Below are 27,547 nucleotides of genomic sequence, written 5' to 3' on the forward strand. Positions count from 1 at the left end.
GTGCAGTTTCATGTTTAGACTCCTAGTATTTAGCAGCATGACCTTTAGTTTACATTTTGATTAAATTTTCATGTTGGTAGTTTGACCTCATGGCACTGCCTAAAAAAGGTACTATGAGGCAAGAGCCTTTGCCAGACGCCTGAAGCCCAAGGGAGACAGATGCAGGCCATTTCTAGCAAAGCATCGTGGTTTGTCAATTATGTCATCCCAGGCTGTCAAGTACTGGATCCCCTTGGAACGACTCCAGAAACTAAGCCAGTTGTTAAAGTCAATCATTTTCTGTTTGTATTCAATCATAGTAGGTTAAAAGTATTACTTTTTGCGTGTTTAATATTAGCCGAGAGCTTATGAGACATCTTTCTAGCTTTGTAAAGTGTATTTATACAGATTTACATTGGGCATTTTCAAGTCACCAGCTGTATTCTGAAATGGCAGTCCTTGCAATATAGCATACCTTAAAAACATGCTGGGTGAATACTGAATCTCACTTGAAACTCTTAGTAGAATCTTATTAATAAAAAAAGACAAGAAATTTAAAAGAAAGCTTGGAAGGGGGGGCACAAGAATGAAGGTCACGATAGAGTTATTACCCATCTAGGAACATTTCCTTGTACAAACTGTAGTCAGTGCAGATTTATGCAGAGCCATCATTTCAAACATCTGAAGTATACTTTAATAGCTAAAGATAAGTATGATTGTCAAAGTGAAGGATTTGTATACCTTGCAGTGTGTTCAAATTGTGAAAAGTTCTATATAGGTAAGACCATTAGACAGCTAAAATACAGGGTTAGAAAGCACATTTTGGCTATAAAGAAAAAGGATACGAGTAATGCTTTAGCCAAACATTCTGTAAATTGTGAACATTTCAGAAAGTTTACCTTTTTTGTAGTTGAAAAAGTGACTACAGATACATTTGTGGGATCCTTTAATAATTTTTTAGAAAAAAACAGAACTTAAATGGCAATTTTTTTTTTTTTTTAAGAGCTGATATAGCACCAGGTATTAAATGACAAGATTTCTGTCAAAAGTTATTTAAACTATGTTAACTTTTGACGAAGAAACAATATTGGCTAGTACTGTTCCAAGTTTTTTATAATATATGTTTGATTACATAACAGAAGATTCCTGTATAAGTTTTAGTGATTGTTTTATAGTTTATTATTATTATTGAAAAGTGTGACAGAAAGTGATGTTTTGGGTAATTATATGTTACGTGTGTATGTCCTTTTAAGGAATAGTAATGTAGGAAATGATGTCAGGAGAATAATGGTATAAAAGGAAATGATGTATGTAATTTATTTTATTGTTCTGAAGAAGTTCTGTAATAAACGGGACAAAAGTGCACAACTTATTCTGGCTCCAGTGTGTGCTTTTTGTTTTAAAAGTTGAAGTGAAGAATTTTGTGAGTTCTTAGTAGAATCTCTCACAACGAGGAACTTAACAGGCCAGACCTTCTCTAGCATAAAGCCCTGGTGATGGGTGGGCAGTTTTTTTTTTTTGAGTGTCTCAATGTAATTTACTTTTCATACTGTTTTTAGGGTCTCCTTCTCAATGACCCCTCTAGGACTTGCCACTTCCCCCATCTATTGTCTTAAGAGTTACAACAGTGAGTTTCTCCTATATACAAAGAACGAGGTGTACAGGATTAATGAGCAATTTCATTAGTGGGGGATCCAAAACTCCTATGCATTTTCCTCCCATCTCCACAGTGTGCACACATTAACCTGTACAGTCTGGTGCAATCTGCAATTCCCACAACTCTAATGTTAGGGCACCACCTCAAAATAAGCTCCCCCCCTACTCACAATACATTAATGGCTGTCCTGTGAAGAAAGAGGCTGTCTCACTCCAAAGACGGCAGCTTATTTACACTCCTACTTGTTAACCACAGTAGGACAGAAGATGCCAAATACTCACGTTTCTTCTCTCTTCAGTACTTTACTACCCACTATACTGCACATGTAGACTTACAGAACAGTTATAAGAAAGGAAGGGGCAATGTTTTGCTACATACAACTCAACAATTCCTACCATTAGACCAGCAGCTCTTCATATCTGCAGACTGTTCTTAGGAAAAACACCAGTGCAAGCAAGTTATATACATGGTGTTAGCTTACCAAGTCTTCCAAACTGCTCTACCAGATCGATCTTAGAGAGGACGTTGACGTGTGGCAGCTCTACGTGTAACATGGTGGAAAGTGATGTGCACAGCACTGAAATAAACTTCCCAGGGTCGGTACAGTAGTGCGAGTCCACCAGGTGCACTGCAGCCAACTGTAAAGGGAAAAAAAAACAGAAAAAGAGGAAGTAGAAATGGAAAGACAAGGGTAATGACACCAGAAAGTTAGTTCCAGAAAGGAAAATATATGTCAATTATCCTAGGATTATACACGTTTGGACACAGGCAAATACGCAACTTATGCATTTAATTCTCACCAGCTAACTGCAGTAGTGCTGTGAATAAAGTATAGTTGTGTACACTTACCATAAATGTAGATGTTCGAGTGTATTCACTGTTGCAGTCAATACATTTGGGTAATCTGCTGGCAGGTTGCCCTCAGTCGGCCTGATTAACAAAGTCTTATGTCCTGTGTCGGTTGCTGTCCCTTCATCCATGACGTCAGGTCATCGGGGTATAAAACATGCAGCCGACACCATTACATCAGTTTTTCTTGCCCCAGATGTCAGGTGTCCCCCAAATGGGGAGCTATATAGATATATATATATATATATATATATGTTACTACCCACTATACTGCTATATATATAGCTGGAGGGATGGTAACCAGGACTGCAACAGTGAATACACTCGAACATCTACACTTATAAGTATACACAACTGTACTATGTTCTTCGTGTTTCACTGTTGCAGTCATTACATTTGGGTAGAATCCCAAAGCTATGGTTGGGAGGATGGATTTTATACAGCATTAGGAGCAGCTATAAGGCCCTGCAGGACAGCAGTGACAAAGCCAGCTCTGGATTTAGAGAAGAGAGGTAAATGGTAATGTTTAGTGAACGTATGAACTAAGCTCCAGGTAGCAGCTTCTAGAATGTCTCTGGTAGGAACCCTTCTGAGAAAGGCTGCAGAAGTAGATGCAGCCGTGGTGGAATGAGATCTGATCCCCTTGGGGATAGGTTTACCATGGTGCATATAGGAGAAACAAATACAATGGCTTATCCATTTGGAAATAGTCTGCTTTGAAATAGCCTTTCCTTCTGCCCCTGCAGCAAATGCCACCAATAGTTGTTCAGATTTTCTTAGAGATTTTGTCCTGTTTAAGTAAAATCTAAGTTGTCTGTGTACATCCAATGAATGCAGAATCCGCTCATCCTTGTTATGTGGATTGGGGAAGAACGTTGGCAGATGAATGGTCTGATTAAGAGCCACACTGGATACCACCTTAGGCATAAAGGATGGATTGGTCCTGAGAGCCACCATGTCCGGATAAAAAATAATGAAAGACTCCACTGCCATAAGAGCCTGTAATTCTGAAATCCTTCTAGCTGAAGTGACTGCTAAAAGGAAAGCTGTTTTCCAAGAGAGAAATTTTAGGTCCACAGTAGCAGCTGGCTCAAAAGGAGGTAGAGTGAATTTTTCCAAAACAAAATTGAGGTCCCATGCAGGAGTTGGTGCTCTCCTGGGAGGTCTTAAATTTTTGGCCCCTCTGAGATACTGCTTTAGCAGAGGATAAGAGAAGAGGGGAGGGTTCTGTGTTGTAATGAGCTGAAATGGCAGAGGCATAGATTTTTATGGAAGAAAAAGGTAGGCCCTTGTGAAACATCTCAGTTAAGTATTGCAGAATCTGAGGAATACTGGGCATTACTGTGCTTATTCCTTGCAATTGGTTCCAGGCATAGAATCTTTTCCATTTTCAGCATAAGATTTTCTAGTATTAGGCCTTCTAGCCTCCAAAATGACATCCATCACACGTTTGCTGAGAGATGCCAAGGGTGAAATTAGTTGATTAGCCACGCTGCAAGATTCAAAGTTTGGAGCGGAGTGTGCAGCATTTGGTAGTTCTGCTGAGACGGTAGGTAAGGTGTCTGAGGCAGGTGCCACGGAGGAAGGTGTGACACATTTCACAGGAGTGGGCACCAGTGTTGGCGAGGCCAGTCTGGAGCAATCGGAATAATTTTTGGTTTGTCCTGTCTGACTTTTAGTAGGACTTTGGAGAGCAGAGGCAGATGGGGAAAAGCATAGACCAACAGAGAATCCACTTTCCAAGCTTTTTTGTAATGAATTCTTGTGCAGAATTTGTCCAAATGATAGTTCTGGAGTGAGGCAAAAAGATCTATGTCTAGGCTCCCCCATTTGCATGTCAACATGTTGAAAACTTGTGGTTCCAGTTTCCATTCGTGTGGGTCCATAAGATTTCTCCTTAGCTAGTCTGCCAGAGTATTTAGCTTTCCTGGCAGAATTGAGCTTGTAGATGTATTTGATAAGTCAAGGCCGTGTTCCACAATTTTATGGCTAGTCTGCAAAGGGGGTAGGAATGTGTACCCCCCTGCTTGTTTATGTACCACATGACTGTGGTGCTGTTTGTCTTTATCAGTAGTTGTCCTGGATGAAGGTAGTCCTTGAAAGCTGTCAGAGCATTCTGTACAGCTAGCATCTCTTTCTGATTGATATGTAGGTGCATTTGATTTGGGCTCCATTTGCCCTGAATGCATTTCCCTGCCAGATGCGCCGCCACCCCCCCCCCCCCAAGCATAGTCTGATGCGTCTGTAGTTAGGGTTTGGGTGGCAGAGGGTGGAGTGAATGGCAGTCCCTTGTTTTGGTGGCAGGCCTCTGCCCACCATAGGAACTCAAGTTGCAGGCAAGGTATAAGAGGAATCAGTGTTTCCAGGCTGGGACAATGTTGACTCCATACACTTTTTAGGTACCACTGAAGTTTCCTCATATGCAGTCTTGCATATGGAATTAGAAGAATGCAGGAGGCCATGAATCCCAAGGCCTGCAGAATTTGTCTTGGAGATAGCTGGGTTTTTATGGCCACCTGTTTGAAGCAAGTCATCAATTGAATTTGCTTTTCTGGTGTAAGTTAAGTCATCTGGGCAGTTGTATTCAAGCTTGCACCCACAAATGTAAGTTTTTGAGAGGGTACCAGTTGTGATTTTTTTTTCGTTTATGGTGTACCCTAGACAAGTGAGAACCCTTTTACAAACTCCAGATGCTTTAGAAGAATGTCCTTGTTTTCAGCCTGAATTACACAATTGTCCAAGTATGGATAAATTTGAATATTTTTTTGCCTGCAAAATGCAATTACTGGTGCCAGGCACTTTGTGAAGACCCTGGGCACAGTAGATATGCCGAAGAGCAGTGCAGAGAACTGGTAATGCAAGTAGCCTGCTTTGAAGCGGAGGTATCTTCTGCAAGATTCCCTGATTGGGATATGCAGGTAAGCCTCTTTTAAGTCTAGAGTTACCAACCAGGCATCTTTGCCTAGCATAGGTAGTAATTGTTGAAGAGTCAGCATCTTGAAGTTTGTAATGTCCAGAAATGTATTTAGAATGGATAAGTCCAGAATTGGACGCCATGAATTGTCTTTTCTGGGTACCAGGAAAAGTCTTGAATAGAAACCTTGTCTCTTTTCCTCTTCTGGTACTGACTGAATAGCCCCCATATTCATGAGGGACAAAACTTGTTTCTGGGCCTCTGCCCACTGATTTGGAGGCAGATCTGACCATCCGTTTGGGACTGGCAACGTGTGGAAATGAAATCTGTATCCCTGGGATACTATATTTAAAACCCATTTGTCCTGGGCAATCAGTTGCCAGTTTCGTGCATGAAGTGCCAGTCCCCCCCCCCCCCCAAAGGGGCGGCCAAAAGGTAAGTGCTTAGTGACTGTACAGGAAAGTCATTGCGGCTGTTTACCATAGGGAGGTGCCTTGCTGCTTCCAGGTTTGGAGGTGGAGGCACCCCACTGTTTTGCTCTAAAAATTCCTTGTGACTGAAACCTGGAGCCTTTGGAATGTCTGGATTCGACTTGAGCGGCTCTCGAGGGAACTGGAAAGGACCAGTTCTTAGTAGGCCAGTGCCTACTAAATCTGGGTGGCTGCACTTGTAAGACATCTTTCACAGTTTGCATAGATTTAGCTTTATCAAAACTTCTTCAGCCTTATTACCAAAGAGACTGTCCTATTGTAAAGGAGCATCCAACAATTTTGCTTTAACATGGTCAGGCAGATTTTGCTCTTTCAGCCATGCATGCCTTCTTATCACAGATCCAGTTACAGCAGCCCTGCAAGAGGCCTCCAAAGAATCAAAACCACATTACAAAGTATGTTTTCAAACTTGTTCAGCTGAATGTAATAAATCCTTCAACTCTATTTTCCACACAGTCAGAGATCAACATCATTTTCTGTTTAAGCAGACCCATGACATGCTGTTGATATTTAAGCATATGCAATCGACAGTTTAAAGCCCTGATTGCCAAGGTTGCAGACGTGTAAACCTTCTTACCCCATCTATCCAGCGCCCTGGAATCTCTGTCAGAAGGTGTAGGACTTTTAGCAGTATAGGCCTTAATGCCCTTGGGACCCTGAGAAATGGTTTCAGGATCAGCAGTAGAGTTTTTGAAGCAAAAATATACAGACATTTAATCGTGTGTTGATTAAATTTAGCACAAAACTGACAGCAATGCACGTTGTGGTCAGGGCCTAGGCAAGGAATACAGTACAAATGAAAATTAGGAGGTATTTGCTTCCCACAAGTAATGCAATTATTAACTTTTACTGACATCGGTAAGGAGCAAGAAAAAGTTTCCCCAACAGGGTACTTTAGTTGAAGACTTCGGTTCTGAAACTCGAAAACGAAAATTTCAGGAGTCGGCCGACTGGCACTTGTGAACTGCTTCTGCTTCGGGCACCGCGCGGCAAGAAAGACTGATGTAATGGCATTGGCTGCATGTTTTATACCCCTGATGACCTGACGTCATGGATGAAGGGACAGCAACCGACGCAGGACCCAAGACTTTGTTAACAAGGCCGAATGAGGGCAATCTGCCAGCAGATTACCCAAATGTAATGACTGCAACAGTGAAACACGAAGAACATCTACCCATCCTCTCTCTATTTCTTAGCAAAATTCCATCCACAGACAAGTGCATGCATACAAATGCACACACACAGGACAATACAAAATATTATTAATTTACTTTACTTATTAGAATGTAGGAGAGCTGGACCCAAACAGAACCCTTTTCAGTCAAGGCTTTGTTACAGCATACAATAATTTTGTTTGTCTTTTCGTCTTTTTCCTGGTAAGGGGTCGCCACAGCGGAACTCCGGTCTGTTAATGATTGGCAGTAGATTTTTGCCCAACCTTCAACGAAGGCATGCCCATTTACGCATGTATGTCTTTCGAACGCTACCCAACCGCGGGGAGGACATGCAGACTCCACACAGAAGGCACTCCCAAGCAACGCCGAGAATCGAACGGGAGAACCTCTTGCTGTGAGGTAACAACGCTACCGCCATACCACAGCGGCATTCTATGTTACAGCATACTTGTATACTTTGTTACAGTATACAATAATAAAGTATACAAAATGACATAAAATGAAAAAAGTCTGACATCAGTATTCTTGATAAAAGTATAAAAAAAATCAATAACGTATATACATTACCTAAATTATCACTCCATGAACATAAGTGACAGCATCTCTGTATAAGGAACTGCATAAACGTGCTGGGCAATGAAGATTCCATCAACTCACAGCACCAAGGCAAACAACACTCTGGCTTCCACTGAAGAAAAAGTCTTAGTTGGGCCAGTGACATAGACGGACAAGGCTAATGTTGGATATCACTGGGAAGGGAATTCCTAAGTGAAGATATTTAATGTACAGTGAGTGATGCAGAGTTATGAGTCACAGCCACATAAACAGAAAATCTCAGTGACCCTGTGAACTGCTTCACTGTAATAAAACGGTTTAAGGGTACTGCAGCAATCCATGTTTATTAATATACAAAATATGGGTTACTACATCCAGCTTCAGAGCCTGTGAGATAAGAGATGCTGCCCTCTGTTTGCACCCATGATAAACCTACAGCTATCTGATCCTAGTTTAGATGGCAATGCATAAAATTTTCTTATAGAAATGTTCAGGCTTCTGAAAGACAGAAAACACTTATCAAGTGAGATTGTTGAGATCTTTTAGTAAAAATGAATCAAAATCATTTGTTTTTTCAAATGTGGTGCTGAGAAAATGGAACAGCCCTGGTTTCTGAAATTATAAACTGTAGTAATATTAATCCTTTTAAACAGGCTAACGGGTTCATAGGTGTTTAGTAGGCTAACTACCACAAAAGTCTTTTTAGGCCTAGCCATGCATCCCAAATCTCTGATAAATGTAAGCAGGGTTGGGGAGATGAAACATTTACAAGGAGGGGCCTGGGAGATGAACCATTTACAGGTTACCGGTGTCTATTAGAGACATAGGTGTCAAACCAGGTATGACTTTCCAGTTTCCCATCCAATTGTGCAAGCTGCACTTGAACTGGGTTAGGGGGGAACTCTGTTTCACATGAATGGGGAGCCTGTTCCATACATGGGGTAGTCTCTGGGTTACATACCTATTTCTCCAGAAGAGCTGTTTATATCACAGGCAAGGTTTAAGTCTTTAGAATGGGTAATTCTGGTGCAGGTGTTTTGTGGATATGCAGGAGGTCCATCAGAGTGGGGTATGACAACGCCCTATATGCCAGGCATAGATCTCCCCTCAGAAGCCTGTAGGAGACAGAGTACAGGTGTAGAGCCTTGAGGTGGTCTGCACAGGACAATTTACTTGCGCCCTGTATTCTTTTAGTGAGGAACCTCTGTGAACATTCCAGTTGCTGGATATGCCTGGTTAGGCACATACCAAAGGGGGGCACTGTACTCCACGATAGGTCTGATGAATGCCGAATACAGTGAAACAATGACTTACTTGGATTTAGATGCCATACCTTTATTTATAAGTTGCGCAACACAGAATGATTTCCAAAGTACTGTGAAGTCTGTTACAAGATGCAGTCAGGCTATTAAGGCATTATGCCTGTATGATTACTGTATTGCATTGCACTGCAATTAGGTGGTAGGAGTTACTTGAGCACTATCTGAACTGTAAAATCAGCTTTAATAAAATCCAACAATACTGACAGCTATTTCATCCCAAAACAGGACTTCTTTGGAGTGTAGTAACATTAGGAATGGGCAACCTGTACATTGACACTGACTGGAGAACTATCATTCTCCAGCAGGCTGTTAATATACAGATAATGCCAGATGGAGAGTCTGACAATTCACAGCAACATATAAAGGTGCCATGAAGCTCAGACTGTAAGGAAGCTAATGGCCGACATTATTTTATGCTCGCTAAGCAGCGCTTTTGCTGTTTAGAGAGTATAAAATAAAAAAATGTGTGTGTGTGTGTGTGTGTGTGTGTGTGTGTGTGTGTGTGTGTGTGTGAGAGAATGTATGCATGCATGAAAGTGAGATCAAGCAAGCCATTCCACATTTGCTAAGCAGTGTTTTTGCTGTTTAGCAAGTGTAAAATTAAATTAAACATTAAAACAAATGCAGTTACCTATGCCTTTATAGGAAAGTGCCTCCATAGTTGCCCACTATTCATAGCTGCTTGAAGAGTTGCCAGTTTGCGTAGATGGCAACACCACTGCAGGTCATCCATTAGTATACAACTAAACACTCTCACTTAAACCTTTAAGTGACTTGCCCCTATTACTTCCCATCTACTAAGGATCTGGTATAAAGGATAGGTGCTTCCCTGTCATCTGGTATAATGGATAGGTACTACCCTGTCATCTTGGTTTCTGGCCTGGTTAATATTGGCATTCTGAGGCAGCGTAGTAACTGCCTCATGTTCACAGACATCCATTTAATTTTAGAACAGACAAAGTAAATGTGAGATGTAGTTGCACAATGTCATTGGAGGCAAAGCTCTTATGTACACACGAAAAATGCAAACCAGATTGCCAGTGTTAAACTTACTACCAACACTAAGGGACAAAAACACAGACCCACATAAGTGGAGGTGCTCACATGTAACCTACCCAAACCTCCAAGGCTGTCTAAAAGCATCTCTCAGTGGTCCCACGTACACAAACAAAAGACAACACCTCACACAACACAACTCTGAAAAATCACAGCAGCCCTGCTTCAAAGCCCATAAGGCAACACACCACACAGCCAAACATCCAAGTTATCTGGGATTCCATTGCAAGAGATACCGATGCCCCCCCTTACCAGACTAAACAAGGATAAGATCACAGTGAGCTGTCTGTAGCCAGGATCCATCACATCACACATGCATTTAGGCCTTTAAACCACGAGTACCTGACATGGGCCTAGTCCATGTGGGCACAAACTACCAAAGACATACCTCACTGGACTATACAGAGAGCGACATAATGGAGCTCTCTGAATTTGTGTCCCAGGTGGGTATGAATCTAGCCGTGAGTAGCACTCTTCCTTCAACAATGATGATGCCACAGTAACCAGCAAAAAATAAAAAATGATTCAACAACTGGCTTAGTTTCTGGTGTCAAAAGAAGGGGATCCAATATCTGTCAGCTTGAGGAAACATGATTAACAAACCATGATGCTTTGCACTTGTCACCATTGGCTTCAGACACTGGCAAAAACTTCTATCTATCCTCGTGGTGCCTTTTTTAGGCCATGCCAAGTTGTCAAACCCTCCAAACATAACAAAAAATCACTCATGACAACCTAAAGGTACTGATGTTACAGTTTAGGAGTTTAAACAAAAAAAAAATGCATTCCCTGGAAGCACTCCATATGTTCAGTCATGGAAACATGGTTCAGAACCATGGAGAGCACCCCGGCTATCAAAAGCTACAATGCCTTTCATACATTTTGATCCCTCAGCTCAGGATAACACAAACAAATGGAGGAGGTGTCTCAGTGTTCATAAAGGATAAGTACACGGATAGGCTGGTCCAACAACATGACTCGCTTGAGCTGCTCCATGCTCAACTAACCATAGGTGCGACCCCCTATCACATCCTTGCTAATTACAGACACCCTAACATGAGTCTGGAAACCACACCTCTTACCTAAACCTACTGGAATCTCTTAACACTCAGCCTAACACCATACTTATGGGCGATTTCAACCACCTCTCTATAAACTGGGAGACTTCTATGACCCATAATTCACTTGCTCAGAGATTTTTGAACTTTGTCAATGCAAACACACTGGAGCAACTAGTTAGCTCCCCAACTAGAAATACAAATATCCTACACCTGGTAATCATGACCATGGGGGGATGCTGCTCCATCCTGTGCAATAACCCCTCCCTGGTAAGATCTGACCACAAAATAATCTCCTTTAGTATTAAAACTAACCTAGAACCTCCAAACACCAAAGCTGTTAAGAACTTTGCTAAGGCCAAATACATCAAACTAAGTGACCGCTTATTAAACTTCCAAGCCCCTCCGAACCCGGATGACACGGAGGTCTACTCTGTGCTGTACACAAAAGGACTGTACAATTACATTCACAGATGCATAGAGGAGGCAGTAACTGTCCATGTCAAACCTATGACTACTGACAAAAATAAACCACCCTGACCCCTATCATAAATAAGCTATTCAACAAAAGGAAAAAATCTTCTGCAATGTCAAGAAGGAACAGACAAAAATGTGGAAGGACACTCACTAGTCTAAACAAAAATATTAGAGAGCTGGTCAAATCTGTCAAAGCAAACTACGAGACAAAGATAGCCTCCCAGCTGAAAGATAACCATAAGACTTTTTTTAATTATGTTCATAACCTCAGGGGAAATACTCAGCAGTGTGATGAGTTAATTATGAATGGCAACACTTACAACCAGCCTAAATCTATAGCAAACCTGCTATCCGGCAAGTTCAGTTCAACCCCCACCAGAACCAAATAAATACCGACAAACATCTCCCTACTGGTCATTATGAGGGAACAGTTCCTTATTGTGCTTGCTAAAACCAAACACACAGCTTCCATGGGTCCAGACAACATTCCAGGATGCTTATTAAATAGCTTAAAACAAAATCAGGGCCATTAAAAACCTTCTTTAACCACAGCCTCTAGATGGGCTTTGTCCCAGACGAATGGAAGACTGCAACAGTCAGCCCTCTGCACAAGGGGGAGGGCCTCCATCAACTAACCCACGGAACTACAGACCCATAAGCTTAAATGGTCTCATCTGCAGGGCCAAGGAGAGAATTATCACGGACCTGATCAAGAATGGCATATTAAATCTCCAAACACTGGACTAGACCTATTTTGGCTTTGTCAAAGGGAGATCTTGCCTGCCCATTCTGGAGGACTTCTTTGAGAAAGTCACCAGGGCCATGAATGTGGGTAAGATGGCAAGCACTGCTTATCTAGACCTGGCCAAATCTTTCAACACAATCCCCCACTCAGGGATCATAGATAAACTTACTGCATTAGGCATAAAACCGTATATTATCAGGTGTATAAACAAACTGGCTTGCTGGCAGGACACGTGCGGATAACAGAATCCACTTCTGATAAGAAACCTGATGCCTGGTGTCAGAGCCATGGCCTCAAGCTCAATGCCAAAAAGTGCAGTGTCATACCCTTTGGTAAAAACTCTGTACCCATGAACTACCACATAGGCAGCAATCTACTAACACTGAATGCGTGATAAGAGAACTTGGGACCCAGGTGGACAGTAGTCTCTCCTTTGAGAGTCACATCGCCACAGTAGTCAGGAAGTCCTTCTACGTGGCACACCTCATCATAAAAGGGTTCTCATCCAGGAAAAAAAAAAAAAAAAAGAGATCATTGTTCCCCTCTACTCGTCACTCATTAGACCCATTATAGAGTACAACGCCCCTTTTGGAATGTACCCCACAAGACATCTGCAGCAGGTGGAAAGGCCACAGAAGTACCTCACAAAGAGGATTACTGGCCTCAAACAAATGCCCTACACTGACCGCCTCAAAAAAAACTCCAGCTTTACTCCGTAGCATATTGCCTACTCCGAGGTGATCTCTGCCCAACATATAAAGCTATGTCAAACCCAGAGCTGTTGGACATGCTACACCTATGGAAATCCCAATCCCTCTGAGCTGCACACTCTAGGGACCTAAACCTTGTCACCACAATAAGCAGGATACGCTGGAGGGACAGATTCCTGTCCCAGAGACTTCCTATACTCTGGAACAAGCTACCCATCTATGTCAAGCAAAGTTCTTCATTAGCACTATTCAAGAAAAATCTTGATGAGTGGATGGGAAATAGGAAATACACCCCGGGGATCACTTCTGCATCTCTGCTGCACAGTGGCCCAGGAAAAAAACTTTCTTGGGTGGCGTAAGCTATGGAACCTTGCTGGCTAGGCTTACGTAGGCCCTTGAGCCGATAGCCTAGTGCCTACCTATGAACCTATGAACTAGCGGTGTCCTACAGGGCTCAGTCTTGGGACCCCTCCTGTTTGACATGTACTTCTCTGAAGTGAAGGCCAATGTTGGAGGCCTCAGGCTCACCAAGTTTGCCAACGACTGTAAGCTCGGAGCCATCATCAAATCCCCGAACAAACAATGTTGACATCCTACAATCAGGCCTACAAAATTACAAAAGACTGGTGCCAAAACCAACATCTGAGACTAAGCTCTAAAAATACCCTTCAGTAAATCAGATATACCCGCAAATTATAATACTGTTGGAATCCCTAAACGTAAACCCAGTGGTGAGGGACTTAGGATCACTGATAGATAGTAACCTAAATTCTGACCACCAGGTAGCTACGGTAGTGAGAAAATACTTCCGTGTGGCTTAACTTCATCAGTAAAGGAATGACAGTCATAGGGCCACTGTACTTTGCCCTCACCAGGCCCATAAATCGAGTACAAGGCTCCCTTCTGCATGTACCTATTGGAACAGCATCAGAGGTTTCTCACAAAAAAAAAAAAAAATACAAAGCATATGACACATGTCTTATGCAGACCAACTAAAGGCCCTCTGCTCCATCTTATCGTTTACTGAAGGGTGACTTATTCCTGACCTAGAAGGCATTCTCTGTTATAGCCCTGATGAAAATATTGTATATTCAAAAGAACGATTATAAGAGGATTATGCATTCCATGGACCTGAACCTTATTTGTGACTCTAACAGTACCTGCTGGAGAGACAGATTCGTATTCCAAAGGCTACCACGTCTATGGAATAAACTTCCCCCATCTTCGCAAAACAAAAAGCCTGCTTCTCACTCTCTTCAAAAAGAATTTGTATAAAAGGAAGGAGAACAGTAGACTCACTCCTGGGGTACTGCCCATGTCCCTTACAGACAAAGCCTGAAAAAAAGAGGGGACAAAGGGTCAAAAATAGGAAGAAAATTTATGTATTTCTCTTATGAAATTACAATGTTGCTAGAACAGAATTTGTGTTAGTATGCATTTTCTAAAGGAAATAAAGTTTGAAAGTCAAATGTATATGATTATTTAGTGACTTCAATCCCCAAAGATTGCCAACAAGCCACAAAAACATTTGGACAGTCTTATATTTTGATTGTAAAATACTTCCACCAACACCATTTACACATACAACAGCAATTATGAAACCAAAGGCGGAGGAACTACTTTGCATCAAAAATATAAACAGTATAGTAATAAACAAATAAGTAAAACACAAGATCTTTACAGACAGCCTATTGTGTAAGCAAAATAATTCCCTCCAGGGTGTGTGTTACTGGGTAAATAATGTCCTTACAGGGGTATATAAGCCCTCTGCCACTGGTATTGGGCCTAAGAACACCCCTGAGCATGCATTATTTACACAGTAACACACACCCTGTTCAGCACTACTACTTGCTTCAAACAGCTTTTATATTTGCAAAAAACACAAGAAAGTCACATGACTGGTCAGCTGAGTGACTAGGAGTCAAAAGTCTTATTTTTTAAATAGATTGCAAAATTCTCCACTTCATTTAAACCAGGGCAACTGCAGGTATTCAGTTACCTTTTTGTCTCAAACACATTAATAGGTTCTAGTACAACAAATCTGAATGATGTATTCAAGCATATGATCTTGTGTTTAAATAAGACATTTTTATCTCCTGTACTAGTAGTCACACCTCTCAACCAGCAGGCACTGAAAATAAGACCGAAGACCCTTGAAGAGTAGGTTCATCCAGTTAAAAATCTAGACAGCCAATTAGCATAAAATTAATTTGAATGCCAAATAGCTCATCCCACTTCCAGAATCCATATGGAATACTACTAAGAAACATGTTTTAAAAACAGAGAATGACAAAGAGTGATAAAATGAGTGAAAACATACGCATATAAAATCAGAGACCATGTAGAATTTAATGAAGTGTATTGCAAAATTCTACCACATATGGTCATTCATTTTTTCAGAAAACGGGAGATTTAAGAAGTGTCTTCTGAACAACTATTGTTGACACCACTATGCTGGTCATGTAGTTCACTTTTCCTTTAAGATGAAATCCTGCTTGGGGGCAAAAACACTAAGTATACTTTGGTTTATACCACTGGATTTTACTAAACTTGATTTTATTACAGTTTAGTTTTCTTATGTCGACTTATTTTTGACAATAAGCAGGTTACACTTGGATTTACATGCTTTATTTTTATACTATCCAAATCATGAGTAAATGTATTAACAGACAAAACAGGTTCCAGTTCAGGTTTGGGGAGAAAAAAAAAAAACTATTAAAAAGTTGTGTTTGACCAAAACAGGTACTCCCCTGCCAGTTCATTCACTTTTCCTCTGACTTTGGCATACTGCAAAGAATTTGTATTGACTATGAAACAACAACACTGCTCGTTTTAAGTCAGGATTCCATAACTCTAAATATGTTCAGTTAATGATCTTAAAGTCATTTCTGAAAAATGGCCTATTTATTTTTTGTATAATGTAAAACTGTGGCATTTACAATCCTGTCACTTTTCATTTTAAAGGAAATGATGATACCATGGTTGAGGCTCTCCATCCATATCTACACTATAAGTGCACAGCTTCCTATATGAGCAAGATCAGTGAAGTAGGCAATGCTGCAAGTAAAGGGAAATAACAACCAGACATGACAAGGGCAAAAGGAGCTACAGAAGTCCATTAAGTTAACTGTAAAGGGGGTACTGTGGTTGGAATGAATCAGAGGACGACCAAGAGGAAATTACAAGACAGCTGTAACTATAAAACGTGCAAAGCCTTGGGTGTGGGGGACAGGAGACATCACCTCTCCCAGCCACGACCACGTAGCTACTTCACTAAACGCAGGGACATGCAGAACTACCATGGCTAAATATTACAAATGAGAGGCACAGTGGCACTACAAACTGTAAAGAGCACCAATTTAGCAGGACAAAGGGAATTTTGAAAAAATGCTGCACATTACAGTGCTGCATCCTTACAGTTAAGAATACACACACCCTCAAAACAGCATACATAAGTAACTCCTATTAAAAACTTTACATTATACCAGTGAAATATATGTAGCCACCACAGCAGATCAGAATCTAGCTCCTAAATCCAACCCCATTTATAGATATATTGCAAACAGAAAATCAATCATTTTTAAGCAGATCACAGAAATGCAGGGCTGCCAGACTTGAGACAGCAAGCAGAAGATGCAAAAATAAAAATACAGGTTAAGCCAGTGACTTAATCAGCATTAACAATATCTTGAAGTAATATCACTCAAAAAAAAACAAAGCTGCAAGAATGCTAATAAGGCAGTTTGCGTCCATTAGAAACTGTAATTCAGTAATTGTCCAGCATGTAGAATGCTTAACCATAAATGTATATGACGTGCATATGAAAACATGTGCATTCTGCAACGGACTAGAGTCCCATCCTGAAGAGTATCTTCACCTCATGCAAATAAATACAAGGCTAGGCTCCAGCTAACCAAGAACTTGTATAGGGTATGCAAAGCTTTGTGTAAGACCTTCCTGACCAAACAGAAGAGAATGGGTTAAGACGGGTGAGCTGCAGAGGAAGATGGACCTGGTCTTGTATACTTATTATGGTAAGCATATAGCTTTTGTTAAATGATAGGCCTATCTTACTCTACTCACAGGAGAGAGTCCCAAGTGTTCCATGTTGGGTGGATCCTAATAAATAAAATACCTTTAAAACTAGTATCTCCAAAAACAAAACTGGGACCACTGAATAATGAACATGTCTTATTCCCTGCTCTGGAAGAGAAAAAGAACTTCAGCCAGAGATCCACTCCACATTACACAAGACACACATGTATGGAGCCCTGTATGACATTTTTTTTAAGACAGAGATGGGAATTATTTGGAAGTAATGAAAATGAATGACTGAGTAAATAAAACCATACTTTACAGTATTGTTTTTTTAAGAGCTTATAAACAGAGAATAGGGTAGTGCAAATGATGAAGTGCAGCCAAGACAGCCGTATCTCAAAAACAAAAAACGTACAAATATAGCTATGGAAACATTTCTTAGGTTACACAGATTAGAACTAAACAGGTTTTAGACAATGTTGTAACCCCCACCTCACCCCCTGACCTACAGGGAGAAATTAATCCGTACACGAAGAGCATAACTTATAAACCATTATAAGCAAGGAAATGAGCACAGTATAATGTTACACTGCCAGATGGTTACTGATCAATCTTTTGGGACAATAAGGTGAAAGACTGAAATCTCTTCAGTTAAGGAGACCATAACTGTATAGTGACAACCGAAGGTCCAGAACTTGGTAGTGCGCCTATAATGCCATTTTAATCCATAGCCTGGTGCTGGGGGGTTATAAAAGGATTTCTGTCAGGTTGAGCTGCATGGAGGCTCCAAATAACCTGATTTTATATATAAGAAAAAGTTATGTATTCTCTTTTCATGAACTATTGTGTCTATTTCTAGCTTTTTTTATTGTTTTCCAAACTGTTTGTGGTGAGTGACCCCTTGTGATGCAGGCTTCAGCATTCTCTATACTGCTTTGTGGCTAATGTTTCCAACGTGTATCAGCTACTTCAGTATTGTAATGTTTGCACAATCCCCAAGCAAAAGTCTTGCCACATTATGCCGTTCAATATACAGGTCGTCTGCTATGCTTGTATCACACTCTGCTGTAAGATGTGAAACTGTTTCCAGATGTTAATCGTGTTTCACTTTCCCAGACATTGCAAACATACTGGCAGACAGGTTCAGTGAAAATTTCTCCCCTCCCTCCCCCCCAAAAGGAGAAATATCTATTCCAGCAGAGTGTAGCCTCCCAATCATCTCAAATGCCCAGGTGAGAGCTGCTCTCTCTAAAGCTAAAAACACAGCATCAATGGGACCGGATGGTGTCCCCGGCTGTGTGCTACACAAACTCAATGAGGAACTAAACCCACACATAAGGCTGCTGTTTAATCTTAGCCTTACCACAGGATACATACCCAAAGAGTGGAGTACGGCAACTGTGGTCCCACTCCACAAAGGCGGTGCTTCTACGGACCCTGGTAATTACCGCCCCATAAGCTTAACAAGCCTGGTCTGCAAAGCTATGGAGAGGATCATAATGGAACTCATAAATAAAGACATAGGGGACCTACAGACATTGGATCCTACCCAATTCGGCTTTGTCAAGGGCAGATCATGCCTCTTGAACTTGGTCGACTTTTTTGAAACCGTCACCAAGGCCATTGATGAGGGTAAGGCAGTTCACACAGCCTACCTTGACCTTGCAAAAGCTTTCGACACAATACCCCAATCTGGTATCATAGAAAAGCTCACCAGCTTAAATGTAAACCCATATGTCACAAGATGGGTTGCAAACTGGCTCAAGGACAGAACCCACAGGGTTAGAGTTGCTGATGCCATGTCAGACTCCAAGCCGGTCACAAGCGGTGTCCCACAGGGCTCAGTCCTGGGCCCCCTCTTGTTCGGCATCTACTTTTCAGAAGTGCAGGCAAACACAGGAGGATTGTGGCTGACAAAGTTTGCAGATAACTGCAAACTGGGCGCCATAGTTGAAAATCCATCAGACAGAGATATCCTTCAGAGAGGTCTCATAGAAACGGATAACTGGTGCCAGAGCCATGGCCTTAAGCTAAACGCCAAAAAATGTATAGTCATACCCTTTGGTAAAAACAAGGTAACCCCAAGTTACCACATAGGTGGCAATCCATTAAGCACAGAAGAGGTTATCAGGGACCTGCGGACCCAAGTTGACAGTAACCTTTCTTTTGACACTCACATTGCCAAAGTGGTTAGGAGGACCTTCTACATTGCCCACCTGATTAAAACAAGGTAACCCCAAGTTACCACATAGGTGGCAATCCATTAAGCACAGAAGAGGTTATCAGGGACCTGGGGACCCAAGTTGACAGTAACCTTTCTTTTGACACTCACATTGCCAAAGTGGTTAGCAGGACCTTCTACATTGCCCACCTGATTATGAAGGGATTCACATCCAGATCAAGGGAGGTCATTGTTCCCCTGTACTCTTCACTTATCAGACCAATGATTGAGTACAATGCCCCATTCGGAATGTATCTTACCCGACACCTGCAGCAATTGGAAAGACCCCAAAAGTTCCTCACCAAAAGGATAAAGGGGCTCAAAAATATGCCATATGCTGCCCGACTGAAGAAACTCCAGCTCTATTCAGTTGCATACCGTCTGCTCAGAGGTGACCTGTGCCTGACATACAAGGCCATGTCCAACCCGGAATTAATGGACATGCTCCACCTCAAAAAATCCAAATCCACCAGAGCCACAAGAGCAAGAGACTTAAACCTCAACACGGATATATAAATAGGACGTGCTGGAGGGACAGATTCATCACCCAGAGACTCCCTATGCTGTGGAACAGAATCCCAGTCCATGTGAGACAGAGCACCTCGCTGGCTCTGTTCAAGAGGAATCTTGACCAGTGGATGGGAGATCGTAGGTTTACCCTGGGGATCATCTCTGTATCACTGCTGGACAGAGGCACGGCAAACTAATGGGTATAGTATTCTTAAACCTAAGGGGTGGTGAAAGCCACACAACTCTGGCTAGGCTTATAAATGCCCTAAGGCAGATAGCCTAGTATGAACCTATGAACTATAATGTTCGATGTATGTAGCCCATTTCGCCTGACATTCTTACCCGTGGGTTCGGAGACAAATGTCGGCTCCGACTCTGCCAAAACTTTTCTAGCTCAAAGTCTTTCTATTGACTGGGCTAAGAGGGTATCCCATGCTACACTGCTCTATATCCCCAGATCTAGTTTGCTGCGAACACCAGCACTCATTCTCCATGCATAACAACACCCAAGGAAAGGAAGAACAAATCAAGAATGAAGGGGGCTCTGAAACCAGACCCAACCTCCAGATCCTCCGGGAAGGGGGAAGGAGGGGGGTAAGTAAGAATGTGAGGCGAGATGGACTACATACATCAAACGTTATGGTGAGTACATAACTTCTTGATGTTATGTAGTCCAATCTCGCCTACATTCTTACCTGTGGGACAGCGTCCCTAGCACCTAAATCCTGGGAGGCTCAGTGGAAAATACTCCTGAGCACTGTGGAACCAAAGGAAGACCTGCTCCTAGATACCACATCCAACTTGTAATGAGTAACAAAGGTGTGAGGAGATGCCCAAGTAGCCGCAGCACAAATATCATCCATAGACAATCTGGCCTGATAGGCTGTAGATGTGGATACAGACTGAGTAGAGTGAGCCTTCACCGGGAACGGTAAATCTTTACCCTCTGAGGAATAAATTAAAGAAATTCAACTGGAGATCCACCTGGACAGCGTGACTTTGGAGACAGGAGACCCAATTCTGTTTTTCAAAAAGGAAACAAACAACTGATCAGATTTTCTGAGGTCTTTGGTTCTGTGCAGATAAAAACGTAATAGTCTGTGTACATCCAACTGATGAAATTTAAATTCCGCCTTGTTTGAGAACTGGGGGAAAAAAACACTGGCAACTCAATAGATTGATTAAGGTTACTGATTGACGCCACTTTGGGAAGAAAGGAAGGGTTGGGTCTGAGAGAAACCCTATTCTTATGAAAAATCAAATAAGGGGGTTTGACAGACAAGGCTTGAAGCTCTGAAACACGTCTGGTTGACGTGATGGCTACTAAAAAGACAGTCTTCCAAGTTAAGAATTTTAAATCAGAAGTGGCTACAGGCTCAAAGGGGAATGAAGTAAGAGCCTGTACAACAAAGTTTAAATCCCAAGGCACGACAGGTTCCGATACCGGAGGACGAAGTAACAGAGTGCCCTGCAGAACAACCTTACAGAGTCTATGAGCCATCAGACTAGGTTCGTTTGCGACATGAAAGGTAGAAATCGCTGCCAATTGGACTCTAACCAGGGTTCAGCGGCCGCAACCATTAAAGAGCATCGACAAGAACTCCAGTACAGATGAAATTGGAGCCGTGTAAGGGTCAATCTTTTGGGTATGAGCCCAAATTGAAAACCTCTTCCATTTACTGTAGTAAATCTTCCTGGTGGAGGGCTTATGAGAGGAAGATAAAATATGAATCACCTCCGGTGAAAAATGATGAAGCCTAACTAATGACAGAAGTGGAGTAGCCAGGCTGTCAACTGGAGGGTCTGAAGAGAGGGACTGAGTTGCCCTGACGTGTGTCAGTAAGTCTGGTTGTGGGTCCAGAATCCATGGAGTGTCCATGAGATAGGGATGGAAAAAGGGGAACCAAATTTGATGAGGCCAGTGTGGAACAATCAGAATCATTCTGTTTCCCAAGGCTTGCACTTTCTGAATAACCTTCGACAGCAAGGGAACCGGAGGGAAGGCATATAGTAGACCAGAGGGCCAATCGTGGACTAGAGCGTCCCTGGGTGACTCCCCCTGAGGGGGGAATCAACATGAAGTAGCTGCTGCATTTGGCATCGAGGGGGCTGACAGAGGTCGCAGCAAGGCTGACCCCACCTGCGGAAGATCTGTTCTGCAACTTGACCATTGAGGGACCACTCGTAAGGCATCAGAATAGCTCTGCTTAGACTGTCTGCGATCACATTGGACTGCCCCGGAATGTGCATTGCCACCAGAAAACGTTGGGAAGACACTGCCCACTGCCACACTCGCATGGCCTCTCTGCAAAGGGGATAGGACATGGTTCCTCCCTGCTTGTTCAGATACCACATCACTGACATATTGTCTGAGTGGATTGCAATAGCCCCGAGAGGAAGAAAGCTCTGAAGTGCTTGCAATGCTAGTAACACAGCTCTCATCTCCAGGACATTGATATGCATATGCATCTTGTGCCCTTGTCACGTGCCTAGGACTGTCCTGCCTAGATAATGCCCCCCCACCCAATCTGGGAGGCATCCATGATCACAGTGGCAATCTGGGATGCAGGAACGAAGGGCTTTCCTGCATTCAGGTTGTCAGTGCGAAGCCACCAACGGAGATCCTGTTTGCACCTGTCCGTGAGTAGAATAGAGTAAGAAAGTGGAAGACGTTGGAGACACCACTGGGCAAAAAGTAGCCACTGAAGGAGTCTCATATGTAACCTTGCTAAAGGGACTAACGTAATCGTCGCCGCCATTGTCCCTAATAGTTGGAGGACCCATCTTGCCTTTGCTCTTCTCAGGGGAAGCAAGGCATGAACTTGTTGTTGTAGGACTCTTGATTCTTTTCTGTGGTAGAAACGCCCACATGAGGGTGGTGTCTAGTTCTGCGCCTATAAAAGTGACATGCTGTGAGGGCAACAAGGCAGATTTTTCCCAGTTCAATGTGATGCCCAGCTGTTGACATAGGTTTATAGTAGTGTTCCTGGTCTGAATCAGTAGATGCCTGGTGGTGGCAGTAAGGAGCCAGTCGTCCAGATATGGAAACACTTGGAATCCCTGACGTCTCAAGTGAGCAGTCAACTTTGTGACTATATAATTTTTATTATCCAAGACACATGATATCTTTGTATACACACCACTAATTTTTTGCAACATTCAGATCCACTAACTATAGTACCATATTATGTATTAGATTAGACTGTGGGGGGTTATTCTTCGACAGGACATGTTCTGACGGGTTTGGCAATAACATCAAACATCCAGCTTCCAATTAGTAGCTGTACTTGGATATTATCTCACATTTTATATATATATATATATATATATATATATATATATATATATATATATATATATATATATATATATTGACTTCTTAACCATCATCATCAGATTGGTTTTCTGACTGCATTTAGCATTCTGATGTCAATCTTATTATTTAAGCTATTGATATTGCATTTATTGGCTATTGATGTCTACATACAAATCAAAAAATCTTTTTGCTCCTGGAGTTTCGAATTTAGACTAATTATATTCTTGGCCAAATATTTTCTATTGCACAGTAAATTTCAATAGTGAGGATCATCTATCCTTATATTTTATAAAAGGACGCAGCCTTCAATACGATTAATTTATTTTATCTTGAGCTGTTATTGTCCTTTTATTATTATCATCATTTCTGGAACCTTTTCTATTGGGACCTTTATTGCTGACGTAGCTTGTTGCAATTGGCTATTATTGTCAGTAGCACTGAATATACTATACATAAATCTTTTTTGTTTATACCATTTTATTTTCATTCTTTTTGTATAATGGATCTCTCCAGTTTGACTACTGGTCTGGCTGCTGATAGGGAGGACCTTGGAGCATTTGGGCTTGGGTCTTCTACACAGAACAATACGAGTACAAATGAGCAATTGTATCCTGAATCTACTTGTGCAATGGTTTTTGAAAAATTACACAAACATCTTCGATCTCCAAGATCAAATGTTTGGCACTCTAAACTGTTTAAGGCATATATTGCCAAAGGGATAACTCAGAGGTTTGAGAATACGCATACAACCCCATGTGGGGGAAGTTGATGAAGAACTCAATAGTCAATGGTCCACAATACAACAACAGGCCACTATGGCTTTTGTTGAAGATTTATCTAAATTTCATGACTGGGCAATTGACAGGGAAATAGATGCAATCAAGAAATTGGCTGGTGAGGTTAAGCCATTTGAGGGAGAATCCTTTTTTAACAAACAACTTAATAAGGTAGCAACAGACCTCCATAATTTAGAATAACAACTTAGGACTAGGAAAATTAAAAAGTTTCAAAGAGATCAAGCAGACTACCAAAGTGCAAATCCCTTTTCTTACACTAGCAAACATGTTAGATTTACATCATTTCCTACAAAAACTCAGAAAAGGAAAAGACCCCGTTCCATTCTCAGGAAACGGAGTGCAGATACTGGTTCATCGACGGATGATATTTCATCTTGCACTGACAATGAGTTGCAGGCAGTATCAGGCTCACCGTCCCCCAAAAGGACACCCGGACTAATCCCTTTAGGCCCAGATACCAGCAGGGGGGGGGGTGTGTAAACACAGAAGGCATACACAACATACAAGGTCTATTGAAAATGGCAATGCAGAATTGAATGTCAATACAAATGTGAATGTTTTAAATTTGTCTGGTTTTGTTTTGCAACCCATCCATCTGTCAGTATTGAGTAAAGGTCTTACTTTTATACCGGGTTTCATGGTTCCTGAAGACTTATTGGCCTAAGATGTTATGTCTTTTTGTAGGCATTTGAATCTGAAATTATATTTTGGTGACACAGATAGCAACTACAATAAAGACAAATTTGTATATCATAAATCAAGTTTTGCTCCTCCTATGCATCCTATGGTACATCAGTTCCAGAATAGCATTCTCAAAGATCTTCATTTTTCCAGCTCTGATGCACGTTGTAAATCAAACAACATTACTTTGGCTGAGAAACAAGCTATTTTGGAACTACAGAACAGGGATATAGTTATTATCTCTGCTGATAAATGTGGGGCTGTAGTACTACTAAATTGGTGCGATTATGATAGTGAGGCTAAAAGACAACTTTCAGATCAGAGATATTATTCGGTAATGCCCATCTACCCGACTTTCAGGTTTAAAAAACAGATTGATGAGTTCTTGGTTTGGGCTAGGAATGAAGCTATCATTACTAATGATACTATGCATCAGCTTATGATTCAAGATTCGGCATCTCAGTATATTTATTTTCTACCCAAAATCCACAAGGACCCTGTGAATCCACCTGGCAGACCGATTGCATCAGGGAAAGTTTACATTATCGAACCATTGTCTTTATACCTTACCAAACATCTGAAGCCCTTGTTATATGTAGTACGATCACGTTTGCAGGACACCACTAACTTTTTACAGATCATTTCAGATACTCAACTCGAACCTGGTTGGTTTATGTGTACGCTTGATAAGTGCCTTATATACCAACATTCCTCATCAAGCAGGTTTGGATGCATTGGCTTGAGGTGGCGGGTCTATATCAACCAGATTTCAATTCCTTTCTGGTTGGTTTAGCAAAACATGTTTTAACTAACAACGTCTTCTTCTATCAAGATATTTGTTATTGGCAAACAAAAGGCACAGCAATGGGGGCATCATTTGCCCCGATATATGCGGATTTATTTATGGCCTATGTTGAAAAATATATTATTTATGATTGCCAAAACAATGTTTTTCTTGAACATATTGACATCTGGAGACGTTATCTGGACGATTTGGATGGTGTGGAAGGGTGAGGAATATCAACTAATTAATTTTATATTCTATTTGAACAACAATAGATGGGGTTTACAGTTCACTGTACATTATGATTTGAATACTATTACCTTTTTGGATGTATTAATAAACAGACTACCTGATTACACACTAGGTACAGAAGTATTCAGGAAGTATCCCCAGTATAATACCATCCTCCATGCCTCCAGTTTTCACCCGCCACACATTGCATGTAACATTCCCAAATCACAATTTATCAGAATGAAGCGCATTTGCTCTCATGAGTCTTCTTTCCAGCAACAGAGGACAGATTTCACCAATAGGTTTAAATCCTGTGGCTACAGTATGTGACATGTGGTGAATGCCAGTAATTATGTCAATGCACTTGATAGACAGGAACTACTGAGTTATAACGATCACAGTTATTGCACCACAACCCATCAGATTTGTAACTACCTATGCCAGAAACTCAGATACTTTGATCCAAAGTGTGCATAGACACTGGAATATTCTGCAATGTGATTATGAGGTGGCTAGTATTATACCAGACAGATGTTTATTCTCTTTCCGCAAAGGTAAAAACTTAAGTCCCTGTTTCAGTCACTATAAACGTAGCAATGTGAATAACAACTCACAATTTCTTCAGACCACATTGACTGGTGAACCACTGACGGGTTGTTTTCCTTGTGGCCATTGCACCAATTGTGATTATGTATGTAAATCAAAACAATTTTCTAGCAGAAACTGTGCTTTGGTTTATGATCTTAATTTTTTTGCCAATTGCAGCAATGATTGGCTTGTATATTTGGTCACATGTAATTGTGGCTCATTCTATATTGGACAAACCTCCCGTCCACTCAGACTACGAATATCAGAACATATTAGTAGTATCAAGAACAAAAAGGTTCACAATGCACTTTTCAAACACCAACTGGTACATAAAACTGCCAAATTTTCTTTTATGGTCATTGACATTATAAAAGGGAATCGATCCAATAAGACAGGCTGGCATTCCATTTTAAATACTAAGAAAAGAAGTGGATTGTCAAACTAGGAGGATTATTTCCACCTGGTCTTAATGAACAATTTTAGGAAGAACCAATGAGCTTTGAGATGGGTATATTTAAACAACAATGATTGATTTACTTGTTTCACACTGAGGAAGGCTGAGATATTGTCCAGCCGAAACTGGTCTGTTTTTTGTTGTTTATTTATTAATAAACGTTTTTCAGGTCACAGTATGCTGGCTCTATTTTTTTTGGTTTGCGCCGTGCATTTGCCTTCATGCTGGAGGTTTCCTTTAGATGTAGCAGTCAACACTGCCATGCATTTGGTAAACACCCTGGGGGCTGTGGGGGACCAAAGGGCAGAGCTCAAAACTGAAAATGACTGGCCCCCAGCAGGAAGCATAGGTGACTTCTGGATGCCCTGCCCATCTTGATGTGGTAGTAAGCATCCTTGAGGTCGATGGAGCACATCCACACTTCTTTTCCCAACAATGGGAGAATAGACTGCAATGTGACCATTCGGAACTTGGACTTTTGCACGTGGGTTTTCAATTGGCCGAGATCTAATATGCGTCTCAGGTCCCCTGTCCTTTTCAGCACCAAAAAGAATCTTGAGTAAGTCCCTAATCCGATCTGGTCTGAGGGGACATGTTGGATGGCTCCTTTTTCTAGCAGCTTTGAAATTTCTGAAGCTGCGTAATCCCTTTGACTGGGTGGAACATCTGGGATTTTCTTGATTGGAGGGGTATCTGACAAGAAGGGGATGACATATCCTCCAAAAATTATTAGTAGAACCCATTGGTCCTGGGTGATGTGTTGCCAGGCCTCCGGGTATAACGAGATTAGACCCTCGACTGGCTCCGGAAATGCACAGTTGGGCCTTCTATCAGGAGCGGCGGTAGGGAGAACCACGAAAGGAATCACGGTCTCCTGAGTTGCGGAGGCCTCCTCTGCCTCTAGGGCGGTGTCTCCCTGAATAACCACCCCCTCCTCTG

The 27,547-nt window shown here is 41.6% G+C and overlaps 1 protein-coding gene across 1 annotated transcript in view; it reads right to left on the bottom strand.

Moving 5' to 3' along the window:
• Window positions 1-27,547, bottom strand: part of GPN2 (GPN-loop GTPase 2) — a 248,605-nt gene that overhangs the window by 178,559 nt on the left and 42,499 nt on the right. Inside the window, exon 2 of the mRNA XM_044084153.1 lies at window positions 2,118-2,274. Coding sequence (XP_043940088.1) covers window positions 2,118-2,274 — 157 coding nt within the window. The remainder of the gene's footprint in view (window positions 1-2,117; window positions 2,275-27,547) is intronic.

The sequence above is a fragment of the Protopterus annectens genome, chromosome 1.part1 (assembly GCF_019279795.1).
Source record: "Protopterus annectens isolate FY-2018-M chromosome 1.part1, PAN1.0, whole genome shotgun sequence".
In the NCBI taxonomy this organism is placed as follows: domain Eukaryota; kingdom Metazoa; phylum Chordata; order Ceratodontiformes; family Protopteridae; genus Protopterus; species Protopterus annectens.